Here is an 18,963-nt window from a genome sequence, read left to right on the forward strand (position 1 = left end):
TAAAATCAGCCTGCATGGTTGAGCCTTTGTACTTTGAAACCATATTAGCTTCATCTATTTTGTGCCAAGTTTGCCTTTTGTTTTGCTGTGTTTTGATCACCCTTGGTTACCTTAACCTTAATTAACATGTGATTCAATGAATTTCTGTATTTTCTGTGAAATTCAAACAAATGACTGATGATGATAATAAGACCTCTGCTCTCTGTCCATGATGCTGAAATCCATGCCAAAATAAATACGATGAAAGGCATTTTCACTGCACTCTCTAAGCAGTGCATTACACAGAACATGACAAAGAGCTCAATGCATCTATATGACCTCCAAATTCCCCAGATCCCAGGGTGGATGCCTGGACCCCACCTCGCAACCCCACAGGTCTCTAAGGATGTGCCTCCAACACCGTGGTGACAAACACTACAGGACACATCCAGAGGTCTTGTGTCCATGACTTGACAGGACTGACCCAGACTTGGCTTTGAGCCACAGTACCACGCCCCAGAGGCATGTTCACAGACGTGCCCCACAGATACTCAATCGGGGTGGGATCCGGTGAATTTGGAGTATATGCAGCAACAAAAAAAAAGACCCTAACCAACTCAATAACATAGTGAGGCTGGAGAATATTAATGGTCTCAGTCTTAGGTGATCATGTGTTTAACTCTTGATGTAATTGAAATGATAAGATTTGTGTTCACCTCATGACAAACAGCCATTTTGTCTTGCTTCCACTGAGACACTCACCTGAAAGACCATAGGCTGGAGCCTATCCCAGCTGACATCGGGTGAGAGGCAGGGTACACCCTGGACAGGTCGCCAGACTATCGCAAGGCTGACACATAGAGACAAACAACCATTCACGCTCACATTCACACCTATGGACAATTTAGAGTTACCAATTAACCTAGTCCCCAATCTGCATGTCTTTGGACTGTGGGAGGAAGCCGGAGTGCCCGGAGAGAACCCACGCTGACACGGGGAGAACATGCAAACTCCGCACAGAAGGGCTCCCACGCCCGGGATCAAACTCTTGCTGTGAGGCGAGAGTGCTAACCACCACACCACCGTGCCGCCCCTCCCGTCTTCATAATACATAATATTCACCACCAGTATGCGCTAACCTCAGCCTGATTTATGAATCAGTATTCTCTCAGAAATCTGTTCTTTCTGTAGCAATTAATACATAAAGATAAAGTGTAGTTGTCAATGTTACAGTTACATATATTTTATTTTGTACTTGTGTCATACATTGTGTTATCTGCTTTACTGTGCTGCTTTTACTAACGCAGTGAAAAAAACTCTGAATGGGGATCCGTAAAGGTTCATCTCAAGATCAGACCTCAGCACATAGATAATGCATTATCAGCATCGACATGAGGAATGTAAAAATGTGGATCTCCAGCATCATCAGCATGCCAGCACTGTAGCTCCTCCCAACCTGAACATGTTGCTGTGGTGGAGGCACTGTAACAGCAGCGTTCCTACTAGGCTTGAATTCGCCACACAAAACATATAAGACTATATGAGTTCATCTTTATTGATCCTGATCATCCCTGTACAATTAAAGAAAAATGATTTTTATAACTGTCAGTAATAAACAGACATTAGATCTTCTACTTAAGCAAAAGTACCAATAAAACAATGTTAAAATACTCCAGTGCAAGTAAAAACCCTGCATTTAAAATTCTACTTAATAAAAAGTACAATCATATTAAAAGAAAAAGTACTAACTTTGCAGAAAATGACTGTGACTGATATACTGCATTACATTTGCTTGCCTATAGGGTTACATCGCCACCTGTTGGTTTGGCATCCTCGACAGCACTTCACTTGTAATTTGTGTTTTCATTTGGATGGTGATTTTTTATAACGGTATTTGTGAGGTATTTCTTTGATAAGAAAAGAGGGGAAAACCCCATTTTCAAAAACACCCGTATCCTTGTGGACTAGGTCTAAATAAGGCTTGTACACAAACCCCCAGTCTTAGTCCTGGTGTGTTACAGATCCTGGTGTGTCACAGGCTGTAAATTGTTGCAGCTTATAGAGTGTTATGGACCCTAGAAGTTACAGGTCTAGAAATGATGTAGTTCTAGAATAGTAACAATTGTTGAATGTGAAGTTATGAGTTGTTGAGAGTTAGGGTTCTTGAATGGTACAGGACGAACCTGCTGTTGACCCTTTAATGGACTGGGGAGCAAGGGGGTGTAGCTGCTATCCAAGGCAAACCCAAGTGGTAAAAATGTAGTAAGTGTGTAGGCTATATCACTGTCAGTTGCTATAGGTGTTGTAAAGTCTTGTCATAAATAATGTCATAAAATGACATAGTGTGTGTCATAGTATGTGCACTTTTCCCATGTGGCCTTAAATCATATGCTGGCTCCCTAAAATGGCCCTCAGTGATCAAAACTGAGCCCCTGATCTAAGAGTTTTGTTTCCAGATGCTCTAAAATTTTCAGTTTAGTTGTTGAGTTTCTAAAAATTTCTTCTGGGAAGAATCCCCCCAGACCCCTCTGGAGGGTTGGATCATAGGTGGTGTCCATTGATAATGATGCCCCCTAGTGGCGTGAGGTAGTTAGGCGACCACGGGCCCCAGTGCACGCTATTGTAATAAGCCTTAGTGCACGCTAGTTACTAGTTATGAATCACACACGCACACCATTGGCAACTGTTTATAAAAAGCCAAAGGAATCTAATTTAGGGAGATTTGCTACTTTTTCCTCCTGTTTGTTTCTCTCGTCCTTTCCTACGGACGCTTATCTGTTTAAAAGGCATGCCTGCTCATTGTTCAACATACATGTTACCAACAATCATCATTGTGTACCTGTATATAAGACAAACATTAAAGACAATAGGAAATCATTAAATAAATTTAATATTAAAAAAAAATTAGTTTTTTCATAGTTTCTATAGTTTATGTAGGATGAGCATATAATTTCTTGTAGATTGCTACTGACTATTTTATATATATACAAAAACAAAAAGAGAAAATAAAAGGAAATCATGACGGAGATGGGTTTTCAATCTTGAGGTAATATAACCCATAGCGAATGGCACCATTTTTAATTTAATGTGAGCCCCTATTTAAACATAGTTGCAACTATGTTTAAATGGGGGCTCACATTAAATTAAAAATGCGACTTATTCAGATCAATCTGAATAATTCACAAGCCCTCCACCCCCTGCCCCATGGGTCCAAGTGCAACTGTACTGTCTGTATATTGACGGCCCTGGTCCCCCCTCATCTTAAAAAGGTGACTACGGCCCTGCAGCAACACAACTCCAGCTTGAATAGCAAAGTTATCAGGTTACTGACCACTCCAGAGACAGTATTTATGAGAAAATCAACTAGAATTGATGAACGAGTAATTTCATTGTCACTTGAAGATGTCATGTCATAGGTGTCTGAAGTGTGATTGGTAGAATGGACGCATTGTCCTTCTGAAGAAAAAGCACCACAGATGTAGCCTAGCTCATGTCGGGACTTTAACAAGAGCGTGTAGTAGGCTATATTTGCTGTAGGCCTACAGTAAGGTAAGGTGAGGCTGTCTACTGTTGTGTGGAGATTTACAGTTTAGTGTCGATATTCCCTCAGATGTTACACTGCACGCTGTGGCGGGTTTCTACCATAGGCTATTTCTTGAAGATGATTTGCCGAATGTTGTCACTTCCAGCAAATATGAAACAACGTCTCCTGTGAAGAAAACAGGAAATGTGGGTTTCCAAGATTGTTGTGCTGTCGTAGGCAGCGGTAGTGTGAGCCGACAGTTGTTGTGCTGGTCGGATGGACCTCCCTCTTTTTGCTGGCTCCAGTAGGCTGTCCGCCCGGAGAAACACCAGCCTTGGCTGCGGCGAGGGCGGAGCTGGCCTGGCTGTCACAAAGATATGTTTCATTTCAAAAACTAGTCACTACGCCAACTACTGTCTGAATCAGCACGGCTTTGGGTTTAACCGCGACGACAAAGCGCCCGTTCAGCGGACAGTCGGAGAAACAGGATGCCGGTGAAAGGCGGAGGAAGACTGGCCTCTTACCCGAGCAAGAGCGAAAATGTCGGAGTAAGTAGCGCTGTGTGGTGTTTGACATGTGGAAGTTACATTTGGTAACATTTACTAACTTCGACATAATGTGAAAAGGTTTTGTCAATCTGTTTTACCGTCCAAGTCAAGTGTGAACGTACGTGTCCTATAAAAGGTGCTTAAAGTGAGAGTGAGGTTTCGCTCAGGCTGTGAGGTGCATGTTGGCCAGCCAATAGTCAGCTTGTCAGTACACCTGTTGTGCTTCAGGAGAGCCAATAGAAAGGCCCCTTGCATAATATGTATTCTGTTGGTTTCCAGTTGTTTGTCGGCCTGTGACCTGCGAACACTGCCAGAACTTGCGCCTAAATCCAGTGATGAGAGACACTCTGCGGTGGTTGTAATCCTGTCCAGATTGACATGTGTGATCTGATGGGAGTGATCTCTGGAGATTAGGTCACTGGTTGTAATCAGTAGACGAGAGGGGGAAAGTCTGTGTGAGGAAAGTGAATGACAGTGGCTACACTGTTATTATATTACACTGTTGTGCTGACACCTGTGGAGCTGAAATGTGTGTCAAATCACTGCTGAAGAAATATGGTGTAATCCTATAGCTACAGGACAGCAAATACACACTGCCATACACAGTGCCATGAACTTCAAAAGTAGAAATAGCTGCAGTGTCTAATGTGTAAAGGTTTTTTTTTTAACGAAAATAGCAATTGAATATTTAGTAAGCACCTAATTTTACTTATTGTTGCTGTGACCATTGGGAATGTCATGATCACATGATAACTGTGCTGTGGGCTCAAGGTTGACTCTTCCTCTCTGTATGCGTGTACACCCTCATAAGGCTCCTTCTGGTCTGGCTAGTAGGCCCAGTAGGACAGAGGCTGTCAGATTAGTAGTCATTCTTAATGGCAAAGCCTGGGGACATGTGTGTGTGTGTGTGTGTGTGTGTGTGTATGTGTGTGTGTGTGTGTGTGTGTGGTACCAGACTCTCTGGGTGATCACACACTATCCTAGGCAGGAAAGTTTTGTTTAATCCTCTAAACCATGGTAGTCTAATATTTTGTCTCGAATGCAGTCTGCTTTTCATTCTGGATCATGCATGCAGTGTCTCATTTGTATGTCTCCTCCATCCAAACTGCGGATACATAAAACGAACAGTGTGTAAGACTTTGGGGGGATTTAGTGGCATCTACAGGAGGACTGTAGATTGCTAAATGTGGTTAGAATTCCATCAGTGTTTATTGTTCAGGAGGTTTTTACCAAGAGCCAGATTATCCATGGAGGTCTCTTCCTCTCCAAAACAAACAGACCAGTGATTAATACATGTAAAAACACTTAATAAAGCACTTTCACTTTACAAATAAGTGTTCAACGCTGTTTGGCATGTTGGAGACAGGCCGCTTGTCCAGCACCTGCGAAAGTGCGCCCACCTTTTTTCTCTGATAACTTAACATCCATTTGTTCAGCAGGAGCTGAATTACACACAGAGGTTTCTTCATGTCCAAAACAAATGGACTCAGTCATTTAAACTGGTAAAAACACTGAATAAAGCAGTTTCACATTTAAAAAAAACAAACACTGTTTTTCAAAAGCCACCGAGTGGCTGCTTACTAAGCTAGCTGACATTAAGAGGCAAATGGCCCTATCTACATTAGAGACAGTGTTTGGTTTGTCTATTTTGGACTACTTTAGAAGCATAGTGGCTCAACATGGTGATCTCAGGCCCCCAGGAAGTGCGCCGGACTTTAATGCCAATTTTTGTTTTGTGGCCAAACAGTGGAATTGCAAATGCTGGGTCTGTTACATTATGCCCTGTGGCCCAAAAAGACTTTTTCCTATAGACTTACACGGCAAAAGAGATGTCTGTAAATCAGTGGATACATTGTTTTTTAGGGGTGGGAATCACCAGAGGATCCACGATACGATATTATCATGATACTTAAGTCACAATATAATAATTTTGTGATTTTAAATATTTTGCGTTATGCTGAGTATTGCATTCAAATATATTGCCATACATTTTTTCAACTGCAAATTATGTCCTCAAAGGAAAACTATGTCAACATCTGTTTTATCTAATAAGATAAAGTTTTCAGAGTGTTCATCTCACTTCAACCATTTTAACCATTTTTTTTTTTGCAGCAGAATGTATTCAGTGAACTGAAAAAGCAATTGATTATATTATGCTAGTAGGCTACCTAAAGATTAATTTGTATCTGTTATATTAATTCATATAGTAAAAAAATCAATACATGGCACCATCTGATGATACGATATAGCCACACAAAAATATTTTCCCCCTATTTTTTTAAGTGATGATGATATGATGATTATATTCCACTTTTGCCAGTATATCCCCTTAAATCCTACACACTGTACCTTTAACCTGACAAAATCCTGAAGACATACTAACGACAAGTGTGATTGCTTGTACAGAAAATTGGACTTCTAATCACAGTAAACAAGTCAAAATGTCTTAAAATGTTCGTTCTTTGCTTGGTAAATATTGAATCAGAGTTAAATAAAGCACTGAAGTAGTGAAAGGTGTTGAGGTGTCATTTGAAGAGTAAATATAAAAGGTGCTGATGTGTAATCACTGAAATCCGACAAACTTTAGTTAAAGAGTAAGAGATACAAGTAGGGTAACTATCATTTAGCATGTGAGTGCTGAAAACTGTTGAATTATCAACTGAAGTGTAAGCCTATGAGACAGTTGAAGTGTGTGCACTTTCAGCAGTGAAGTGTGGCTTTGTTGCTTTGGAAGCACTGGCAATCAGAAATGTCAAGTGTTGAACCTGAAAATAGTTGAACTGTCAGCTGAAGAGTGAAAAAAATGACAGCAGTTACAAGGTCAGGCGACTTGTAATACGTGAAAGCAGTTTTTGTGAAAATGACTTGGGAGCTCCAAAATAGAAATAGCGTCAGTTGAAGTGTAGAACATGAGCCTCCAGAAACACAGTGAGTTTCTGGTAATTTTTTTGCTTTTTTTTTTTTTTAAGTCCTTTTTGAATGATTCCAGTCTGGATCAAAGAGAGGCCTCTCATCTAATTAAAAAGAAACTCAACAGTGATCCATTCTGAACACAAATCCACTGTACTTCTTAAAAAACTGAATGCATTCCTGTGGCTGGGCCATGTCTAATCTAGTCAGTACACATTGTTCATGCACTCAGACCAGACAACTGAATCTAGCACAGCACCTTCATGTATAATGGAACATGAAATCACGTTACAGCTGAGTCCTCTCCTTCTAACACACAGAGAAGTGAATCATCTGGAAGGCGTCATCACCTTCCCAGAAATCAATTGCACTGAAGTATCCTGAGTGTCATCATGTTTCTATCAATACTCCCATGATTCAGTGGGGTCTGTTCATCAGCTCCATTCTGTCTTCTTACAATAGCAGAGAACCCGGTTCAGCCTGAGTGACGTCTTCACACCAACACAGCTGCCGACAGTGAACAGGGAGAGCATTCACACACTGGCACATATCAAATGTATATGGCTGGCACAGTCAAACACTGATGCACTATAGCCATGGAAACAGAAGAGCCGTTGCACAGAATAATCTGTGTGTCTCTTGGAGATAGTCGAAGGTTCATGCTAGCACTTGACACAAACAGGAGACACCTCGTGGGCAGACAGGACTATAGCCAGGGTTGTAACCAACCATTTTTATGTTTACAGTTTACACAAGTCAAAATGACATGAAAATGTTATGTTCACTTGACACAAAATTCATCCCTTGTGAGCTTGACATCATTTTTTATGTTAAGTCAACATTCTTTGAGTTTTGAGTTAATTTGGCTACAATTTATAAAGCCAATTTCACCGATTGCAAACCCATCTCCATCAGAGTTTCCCAGAATGCTGTGAGATAAAGTGCCTTAAGCTGAAGAAGTGTTTAAATGTGTTCTAAATCACTCGTTACCCATTACATAGTGATTAATGTTTATGTATTTAACACTGGTTCTATTAGGTTACAGTAAATGTTGTGGTAAGAGACATTTTGCACCATGACTTAGTTGTTTACACAGTTAGTGACCTCCCACCTGTGTGGATATTAGAGTGTCTGACATGAAGTTTTGCTGAAGGGAAATAAATAGCACTTCCTGGTTCAGAATACATCTATTTGCCTTACTCTAGCAATTTTAAAACCTAATCTGGCCACTATATGCTATTATTCTTCAATAAAATTGAGAAAAAAAGTGTTGTAAAATGTGTACTCAATGTTTTTATGTTCATATGACAGAATTAAATGCTTAAATAACAACAAAAACGTTTTGTTAAACTGACAAAAAATTCCTAAATAATTTCAAGTTGAGTGAGTGAATTGGGGTTTACAAAAGTATAAACTGACATTGTGATGACACTTAATGTTTCCTCGCCAACAAAATCTCATACACTAGTACTTTGCGATTAATAATAAAATTTTAATTAAATTTAATTTAAATGTTTTTAACAAAGAAGTGTTTGTTTAAGTACATGGGATTTTTTTCTTCACCCTGGTTTGGTATTGGGTATTTAGAATCATGGAATTTCACTAGTATCGGTATCGACTACTAAATTTCTGGTATTGTGACATGCCTGAAGAAAAGGATGTAAGGTGGTTGTGAGCTGTAGGAAGGTACCGACACAGTGAGCACATGGCCCAGGGAAACTAGAGGTGCATCCCAAGCATCTTTTCTATGTGTCCACTTGCATCATTTCCATGCAAGGAGAAAGGAAATGAGTACATTTTTTTCAGAAGAAATAAGATGTTTCCTCTGAAGAGTCACAGGAAGCTATGTCTGTTTCTAAGGATGGTGACAGCTGATCACTGCTGGATCAGCTTTCAGTCTGCTTTAACAGCTGTTTGTGTCTGCAGCACTGTGCTAATACTAGTAAAGTCACACAGTTAACAGTGGAAGCCTCACATGACTAAATGGAAATGACGATAGATGATGTGTCTTCCTGACGGACAGCTGTTTTGGTCAGGCCCCCCCAAGTGGTTGCGGGGTCTGGTGCCTTGCTCAGGGGCGCCTCGTTCATTGCCCAGGAGGTGAACTGGCACCTCTCCAGCCACCAGTCCACGCTCCATATTTGGTCCGGACGGGGACTTGAACAGGTGACCCTCCGGTTCCCAACCCAAGTCCCTATGGACTGAGCTACTGCCGCCCCAAAGTTGTCCATGTTCCTGTGTTTACACAGCTGATTTTTAACTTGATGGTGAATCAGAAATCAAAATATAAAACTTAGGAGTGATACGCTTCAGATTAATCTCTTATCGGTCTTCACTCCAGGATGAAACTCTGGTATGATGTGATGTATCAGAGCAGTCCGATCAGCTGCAGTGTTCAGTCAAGATGAAACACTTACATAAAGGCTGCCCTTGTGTATCCTCGTTCACTGGTCCTCAGAGATCCCTTCTTGCTCCACCATCCTCGCTCCTCAGAGCAAAAAGAAAAGCTGCAAGAGAGACGGCCTTCAAGATGGTACACCAGAAGTGAGAATTGAGGAACAAGAAAATATCAAATAAGAGACTTGGGATGCACCCAGGGTCTATCAGCTAGCGCCTACTAAGATTGGCTGAGGTTAGCCAGGGCAGCTAGTGAGACATTCAGAGGGGTGCAACTGAGGATCTTTTTAACTGACTTTAGATAAGAAGACAGGTGAAGCCTTGTTCAGGGCCTGTGGACACCGTGCTGTATACACCAGCAAGTCTAAGACATACACACGAGGAGCTGATTCTTCAGCCAGAAACAGCCTCAATCTTTTATAATCATCCCAAATGTGACCAGTCTAATTATAGAGAGCCTTTGTGTGCTCCAAAACAGGGTGGGGTGGGGGGAGAGGGAGGAGGTGATGAGGTTCACAGCCAGTCCACAGCTACCATCACCTCAGCAATCATTGTTAAAATACCTTTCTTCTAGGTTTTCTTTTTGATGAGTTTAAGCAGAGCTGTCGCTGCAGTTGCACTTGTCACTGTTCTATGTTTTTTTTGTTGCTCTACCATGCTGGCAGGCATTCTTCCCCTTCCTTTGACAACTAATGGCAGAACATTTGTAAATGTATATGCTGCCCCGTCAGGTCTTGAAGAATGGCATTCCTTGTATTTATGGTACCTACAGCACCGCAGAAAAACGAGTACTGTCACATTTTTAGAAATTTGGCATGGACTTGGTACTGAAGTATCAGTTCTTGTAACATCTCTACCATGTGGAGGGAGTAGCATGACGGTAGTGGGCAGAATGTAATGCAAAATGAACTGACAATAAACTTACAAAGTGCTGTAGCTCACCTAAACCAGTTATAAAGATCCTCAGGACATTGTCTATCAGTCAGTATTCGTTTCCATGTTTCTGTCTTTTTTTTTTTTAACTTAAGAAACTTTTACATTCAATTAGAAACTAGTCATTTATGTTTACAACCAGGGTTTTGATTCAGTGATTGCATGGCATAACTATAAAAATACAAAATTATTTTTACGTCGACTGATTGATTGTAAAGAACTTCTGCCAATAAATCTAAAAGACAGGATAGTTTTTGTAAGGATACTGATCTCCGGCCTGCAAATGTCGGCAGTGCCAGGTGTTCTCACTCAGGTTATTTCAAGCATGGTTGGTTTTTGAAGTGAAATCAGGACAGTCAACATTGTGAGTGTGCATGATGGGAGAAATAAGAGTGTGCAAACAGGATCAGACAGGTGATCCACTGTCATAGTTATCGTGTAAGCTAGTACTTCCAGCTTTCAGTGCAGAGCTACAGCCCAGCCTCACCTCACCTCCCGCTCTCAGGTTACAACTACAGTCCTTGTTGCTCATGTGTCTTCATCTACTATTTCACCTGGATTGGCTTTTCCTTTTTTAGCCTTTTCTTCATACAATGTAAGCAAAATGAACAATGCTAACAGACATACACATCTGGTAGCAGGATGAACAGATGATCTGTTTCTGTACATTAATGTCAAAATTTGTGCTCTCACTGGATTTTAGAGCTTAAATCACTGCCTCCCTCTTGTGTGTTGATGAACACAATACCACCGTTTTCAGTGGAGAATCAACTACAGTGGCCAGAAGTATACTTACTGGAATATTTGACTCCAAAGTGCACTCACCAACAGCGATGTATGGTGTCGGCATGGATCGTGAACGACACTGAGTGTAGTGTGTCATAGTAGTGTGTCATAGTATACAACAACCAACGCAGCGTCTGGGACCCCTCACGATGTTCCCAGAGAAAGCCTAGCATGTTTGATTTTCTTTTTGTTGTTCACGACTTCTCCCGCCACAGCCATCACTTTGACCAATAGGAACAAAGAGCGATCCTGCTGCCGTAGACAACTGTACGACAACAACACCCTAGCCTTTTTGATATTTCCTCCAGGGATGTTAACACACAGAGTAAAAAGGGAAAAATTATGGTGTGAAACAGCAGAGGCACTTTATCACCCCGGTGAGTACTGCCATTAGCATGAAGCTAGCAAACAATGTTATTTCTTCATAATGGAGACGGACGTAAAGTAAGAAAATTAAAAAATAGTGGCGGGGCTTTTACTCACCACAACTGCAGAGGCTACCAGCTTCATTTGAAACAGACTACATTATAAATGGGACGTTATTTATTATTCCCTCTATATTTTCATATTTTTACTTTTTATGTGCTCCACTTTGCCTTGATAAAGTTAATGCATCACGCTGTCATTTCAAACTCAACACTTCCTGTATCTGTTTCAAATTAAAAGCCCATTATAACTTTGGTTGAGAGAATCCCTTCATTTTCTAAAAATGCTTTTTGAAACATTTGAGGGAACTTGTGGAGGAGTCAGTGGCTTGCATGTTTGCATACAGTACTTCAAATGTAGCTCCTGCCATCTGGTGGCACTTTTTTAGTTACTATAACAACATTTTGGGTGGCACATGACACAGGAACTGAAATAATCATGAAAGTAATAAAAATAGGACAAGAATAACCCGATGACATCACACACGTCGTGAAAGACGACCAGGGATAATTGGTGTGGACCATCGTGTAGTCTGTCATGTCTGTCGGCCAAGTCACAGCACGATTTTATGACTCCACAATCACCTAATGTGTGACATAGTGACTGTCAGAATGGACAGACATGTCATGTAGTGTGAACCAGGCATTACAATCAACATCCAGTAAGGTTAGACCATTGGCCAAGTGGCTTTTTCCTTTAATGCCTCTGCACAGCTGTTTTCAAGTTTCTGTCGATCCTGCTCTTGTGAACGTGACATCTCTGGAATGCCTTGAGGGGGTTTTGACAGTGTCCTTAATGTGGAAGCAGGAGGCTCAGTCCTCTACCATGCATTCAGGAGGTGTTAGTAAAGACCAACACAACTATAACACCAAGGTCCCCAATGTGGCCCAGATGACAAACCCTGTCACTTAAATGACCCTGTTCTCTGAAGTTCCAAGAGAACTCATTGAGGTCTTTGCCTGTATGAATACACTCCTCCAAGTTTCATGATATTCCAGATATTCTCTGACCAATGGGAACCCTGCCACATGGGCTTGGGCAGCTGCTGGGAGTGGCTGACTGATAAGATTCCAGCGTGTGTGTTTATATCTCCTTCTCTATGTGTCTGTGATGGTGTTTATTGGTACTGCCCTGTGGCTGGGGAATAGGTTCAGAGGCCAAGGGTGTGGTTCTCTGCTGAAACCCAAGCTAACATCAGAGAAGACACTGGTCTCTTACTGGTCTGTGCATGTGTTCAGGACTTACATCAGCATGTAAAGCTTAGTGTCATAAAATATAAAACATTAGCTCTGTCTCTGCACACATTAAGTAGACTGAATATGATATCATGATGAAAAGTGAGTATTGGGCGATGGAAACACCTTTATAGCTGTTGGAAGGTGTGTTCTTTCAGTTTTGATGTGGCTAGGCTAGCAGTTTCTCCTTCATTCCAGTCTGTTTTGCTAAGCTAAAATGGTAAATGGACCTGCACTTCTATAACGCCTTTCTAGTCTTCTGACCACTCAAAGCGCTTTTTACACTACTGAGTCACATTCACCCATTCACACACTGGTAGCCAAGGCTACAATACAAGGTGCCACCTGCTACTCAGTAACCATTCATATGCTCTCACACACCGATGGAACAACCATCGGGAGCAATTTGGGGTTCAGTATCTTGTCCAAGGATACTTCGACATGCGGACTGGAGGAGCCGGGGATCGAACCTCCGATCTTCCGACTGGTGGACGACTCTGCCTCTGAGCCACAGCTCGGTCCAGCTAGGCTTAACACATCCTAGACTTATGTCTGTAATGGACTTTAAAAGATGAAACTGATGGCAATATTCTCATTTCTAATAGGGATGCATGATAATATCAGCACATCATCAGTATTGCCCAATATTGGCTTTAAAAAAACTGCTAGAATTGGCCAGTGTGCACAATGACTGAATATTACATACATTGAAAACCATTTTATTTCATGTCTCCATCTGCTGGTGGGTAGGGGTGTAAGTCACCACTCTCATCACAATACAATATTATATTGATTCTTCTTGGACAACGATATGATATTTTCTGATATTACAAAGTCTGCCGCGATATGATTTCGATTTGATACGATTCAGGGGTCTGCGATCGATATTAGGCGATATTAAATGCCCATTTAACACAATCTGCTACAGAAGATGCTGCCACCCGTTTCTTTTTTTACTTTTGGCCATAAAACACATAAACAAGACATAAATAATAACTACAGTAAAATTTACTTTAAACTGAGTCCACTAACACAAATAAAACAGCAAATGGGATAAGTTAGTCTTCAGGGCTTTCTGTGATAGAAACCTTTCTGGAAAAAACTTTACATTTTGAACCAAAACATCATCTTTTTCATAAAACTTAAAGGGAAATTTCGGTTTATTTCAACCTGTCTCCTATCGTCCAAAATTTGTTTCAAGTGACTAGTGACATAAAAATAATAGTTAGCATGTTAGCCGTTAGCCTAGATACAGCCAGGGCGCATAGTAGCGTCAGACCTGTTAAAACGTAAGTGAACGGGCATACTTCAAGTGCAAAGTTAGTCCACTAAACAAGCTTTTTTTCCACAAAGACCGCCTCATATCGTTAGGATAAATGTCAGAGAACATATAGAAAATGACATGTAAACGTGTTGTCTTACCTTACCGGTGTGGTGCCATGTTTGTTTACCATCTAGCTCTGCTTTCCAAAGCGCAGCCGAAATATATCTCGCGAGCTCTAGATAAAGCCCAGCTGGATACTAACGTTACTCCGGGTGGAGGTGTCTTATCCTCGGTCACATCCAGACCTTGATAATAAGGCTGCAACCGGTCCCATTCCTTGCAACAGAGGCATTCCTCTTCTGTGGGCATTGGGGCACAGCATTCACAGGTACACCACCAATCTCCAGAGCTATGCAGCCTTGCAGCAGCCATTCCTCCTCTCTTGTCCTCTACCTGTTGCGCCTCTCTCTCTCTCTCCTCCTCTGTTCTTCAATTTCACGAAGCTCTTCGTATTTTTATAAAAATTATAAAAATTCACTCAATCAGTCGAGAGGCCCCTGCCTTTTTTCTTTTTTTTTTTTTTTAGCTGCAACACTTTACAACAGAGCAGCGCAGCAGGATAGTGCCTGTTGGCTGCTCTGACAATCTTAGCTGTGGTGCTAAATGTTGGTGAAGTTAGTTAAACTACCTCTGAACCAGACACAAGTGTAACACTAGGGTTTTCTATTTGTTTGACTGTATGGAAATCCCATAAAGCTTTAATGGTCGCAATGCTTTAATGTTGTTAGTTGCAACTGACTTAATGAGTCTTTGTGGGACAGTGTTGGCCTGGTTGTCCTCAGCTGATGAGCTGGCAGTATCTCTGCCCACTGGGAGTGATATGCTTGTCTCATGCAACTTAATGACATGCCACTTAGCATAGCCTACCTCAGCTCTTCTGCTTCACTGCCACTCACGAATCCTCATACCCCCTGTTACGCCAGTGTTAGGGACTGATGTGTTGGCCTATTAATGCTGTGGATAATAACAAGCTAACTAGCTTCCTTTCTTCAGCATTCCAACCCCCACCCTCCACCGCTCAGATTAGTTCACATACTTAAAATATCCTGTCTGAGGCACACCCCCCCCCCCCCCCCCCCCCCCCCCCCCCCCACACACACACACACACACACACACACACACACACACACACACACACACACACACACTCCCCCGTTCAGACTCTCTCTGTACTGGTTTCTAATTACTGTTATTGGTGACACACAGCAAGTAGGCTGTCTGAGACCAGAATACCGACTGGTCATAGACAGTCTGCAACATTAGGGCAATTTTACAAATCAAATTATTACAATTACAAAGTCTACTTTATGTAAAAAATCCAACTGTAATCTTCTTCTCTGTCTGTTCTCATGAAGTGTCCAAACCAACCAATCAGCTTAAGGCCCTTATTTAACAGCTAGAGTCATGAAAAATATGTTAGCCATATTTCCATGGCCATTTAATTGAGATTTTGAAGGCACTCAAGATTAATTCAGGATAGAAGATCCAAAGCTTTATTGTCATTTGGAGAGAGAATGACTTGTACTGTGCAGTAAAATACTTTAGGGTTTCTCACACATTCATTTATTTTTGGTGCACCACCACAATATAGGGCTGGGCAGTATGACAAAGTTTTGATATCACGTTTGACAGTATTTTGCTTGGGTTTGGCCCACTTGACACGCTGCTGTATTGTGCTATGGCCTATTCAAGTGCTGGAATTTTTTATTTAAGTTATGCCAGAACGCAATACAGGCTCCGCCCCATTAGTGCCGTGCTTGGTTATAATTGTCTTGGACTTGGGCCGGCTCCGGTCAGGAAAATGCGGCCCGAGCCATGCTGTAGTGTGCCCCCCTGTGTGTGTGTGTGTGTGTGTGCGCGAGCACTGGGGCGAAACTCCGGCGTGCGCGATACAGAGAGCAGAGGAGAATTGTAAACGGCGGTGCGCTGCTGCTAGATGCATATAGGGGAAACACTGCTCTTTTTGGTATGAGTTCTTCTGGGTGATTGTGTTCTTCTTCAGCAATGTGTACAGTTGTTTCGCTTTCAGGACTCTCTTCAGCAGCCATTCTCGCCTCTAAACTTTTCTATATGCTCTCACTCTCACCAGCTCTAGCATGGCTGTGGTGTGCAGCTGTGAAATGGGTCCCCGCTGAAACACTTTCCCGTCACGCACGTTCCGGATGTTGTTTGGGCTATTCACCAGTATTGCGGTATAAATAAATAAATAATAAATAAAATAAATAGCGGTTTTCGGTACGAACCAGTATACCACACAGCCCTACCATAATATATATTTTGGAGCTACATTTCTCTCCCTCTTTTTCTCTGTCATATGTCTGGGCACAGAAGGAGCAGCAGAGCCTAATGAAGCCCAAAGTGCAATGAAAGTGAAACTTAATCGTTCGTTAAAGCTACTCTTACCTTTCTTGTGTTTCACACAGCCCCCTCCTCCTGCAACTCCACCTCCCTCCAAAGGCCTACTCCCCCCTCCTCCATTACGCCCTCATTACGTCTATGATAGACGTAGGCGTTGGCAAGGTAATGTTAGATACTCGGAAGAGGAGAGCGAGTGTAACGTTACAACCAAGACAGTCAAACGCAACCCCAGAGTTTTAAAACGTCAGTCGAGGAGGCCGCCACATGGGAAGACAGACAGGACGTTTGGCCAATCATTGCATTCGGTCCGAACGCAATGATTGGTTCGAGTCTTCTTAGAACATATGAGAATGATACAATTATGAGTTTTTATCTCTGGTGGAATTCACTTACATTTTAGTGTGCCATCAGCTTATTATTAGCATTTTCACCTAAACAAAGAAAAGTGTAAAATTTCGAGAAAGTTAAGTGTTGCTTTAAATTCTTTGATTTTAGTTTGGCCCATGTGCTATCCACTAACATGGAGGGGGCGGGGTTGCAGTACAGGTCATAAATCCAGCCAAACCAAATACTGGACAATTTGAAATTAGTCCAATACTTTGGTGTATGGCCAAAAATCTGCAAATATCAGCCTTCGTTGTACTTTGTCTTTCATTCTGCTTAATATTACCATGTTAGCACTGCCATTATGAGCAGGTTGTTGATGTTAGCATTTAGCCTAAATAACTGGTGTGACAGCCTCAGAGAGCTGCTAGCATGGTGGTACACTCTTAGTCGTGTTGTAACTATATTTAATGTGTATTTGAGGTTTACATTTATCTTTGCTGATTGAAGTTGGGTTCTAGGAGAAGAGATCTGAGATAATGTCCTCTGGGGAACTGGATGTTTTCACACTGAAAGTCAAATCTCTCCAGATGAAAAGCTCTGAGGCTTCCATTAGTATTAATACCACCTTTGGCAAACTAACCGATCCAGGCAGTGGGTGTGATGCTTTATTATTGCTCTGTACTGGTTTTGTATGGACATTTGAATGTGGGCCATACTCCATTTGCCTGTGTGTCTTAGAGTACAGGTCAGTATTGTGTGTGTGTGTGTGTGTGTGTGTGTGTGTCCCACCACAGATTGTTGTTTCCTGTCAGTGAACATGACTAAGAAGACGTTATCTGTGGAATTACAGGAAGAGGGAGTGATGGTTTACAGGCTGCTTCCTGCAGCAGAAGCCTCTTTCCTCTGTATTTCCACCTCACCACACCCTGAGTCCTGTGGCCAAGACAAGACCACAACCACTGTGTGGACCAAAACACACACACTACTCTCTTTGTCCCAGGGAGCCACCACTGCTGCCTCAGGCTATCATTTATCAGATTTTCATAACATTAGATATGATCTTTGTTACAGAGCATGTCATCATTATCAGCAGTGAAATGTAAGCACACAAGTTGTTAGCAGTTGTAAATGCAACCATCCGCTTAAAAATGTGTATTTCTTTCAAAGATGTATTTTGGGTTGTTTTTGGGAAATGTTTGGAATTACAGAAGGTTGCTGTCATGGTCCAAGAAAAATCTGTTTTTTTCTTGCCACAGTTTAGATTTGGAAGCTAGTGATAGCTGCTTAGTCTGTATTTATAACGTGTATAAGATGCTCAAACTCTCAAAGGCCAGCTTCATTTAGGCCTGTCCTTCTAGTAAATCCTGTGGTTACAGCAGATCTGTTGCTGTGTTCTATTCTGTACTGCATGTACAACCCTTCTTTAATAGGAGTCACCACACCTGCATAAATTGCTGTGTGTGTGTGTGTGTGTGTGTGTGTGTCATATGTAAATAAGGGATTGGTGAGTCATGTTATTGTTTTCCCAGCTCCTCCAGTTTAGAATACAGCAGTCAGTGCTAAAAACAAGTGTACACCTCCCGTGGTAACAAACAGTACAGGTTGTGGGGTTTCAGACTCTTTACATTGGTTGCCATAGAGTTGGGTCATTTTCTGGTTTGGCCGGTTGGGTCCGGAGTATAAGCTTAAACCAGTTTGATTATATGCAAACTGGCTGAACCAGCATGTGTACTTATGACACAGTCTGGCAATTTAAAAAGTAGCCTTCATCATAATGCCATGCTTACAGCATCACACCACTAAACCCAACTCATTTTGCATTAGTTATAAGCAATATGACAACATAATTAACATATTATCATGTTTATAAATGGACCAGCAGAACCACTTGTCTCTGACAGGTAGTGTACACTTTACTGCCGAGCAAAGCACTGGTAACAGAAATCAAATTCTATTAGAGGTGGGAGGGGGGAAAGAGCAGAGCTTGTTGTGTTTTTACTAGAAAGTTTGTGTGTTTTTGTGGTGTTGAGACAAGACATGGCAGAGTTAGTCTCTAATGAAAACTAAAACTTTGCCAATATGGCAACACTTTATGTTTGAAGACAACAAAGAGGTGTCCTAACTGGTTGCAACAATGCTCGTCGGGCATTAACCCTTACATATTAGACCAACATGTAATTTTAAGGTCAATGCAAATTCAGATATTTTAAAGGTAAA

At 41.6% G+C, this 18,963-nt stretch overlaps 1 protein-coding gene across 1 annotated transcript in view; it reads left to right on the plus strand.

Moving 5' to 3' along the window:
• Positions 1–3,740: 3,740 nt before the first annotated feature.
• tjp2b (tight junction protein 2b (zona occludens 2)) overlaps positions 3,741–18,963 on the plus strand; it is a 139,240-nt gene continuing 124,017 nt past the window's right edge. The window contains exon 1 of the mRNA XM_033620220.2: positions 3,741–4,050. Coding sequence (XP_033476111.2) covers positions 3,991–4,050 — 60 coding nt within the window. The 5' untranslated portion in view covers positions 3,741–3,990. The remainder of the gene's footprint in view (positions 4,051–18,963) is intronic.

Source organism: Epinephelus lanceolatus, chromosome 9 (assembly GCF_041903045.1).
Source record: "Epinephelus lanceolatus isolate andai-2023 chromosome 9, ASM4190304v1, whole genome shotgun sequence".
Taxonomy (NCBI): Eukaryota; Metazoa; Chordata; class Actinopteri; order Perciformes; family Serranidae; genus Epinephelus; species Epinephelus lanceolatus.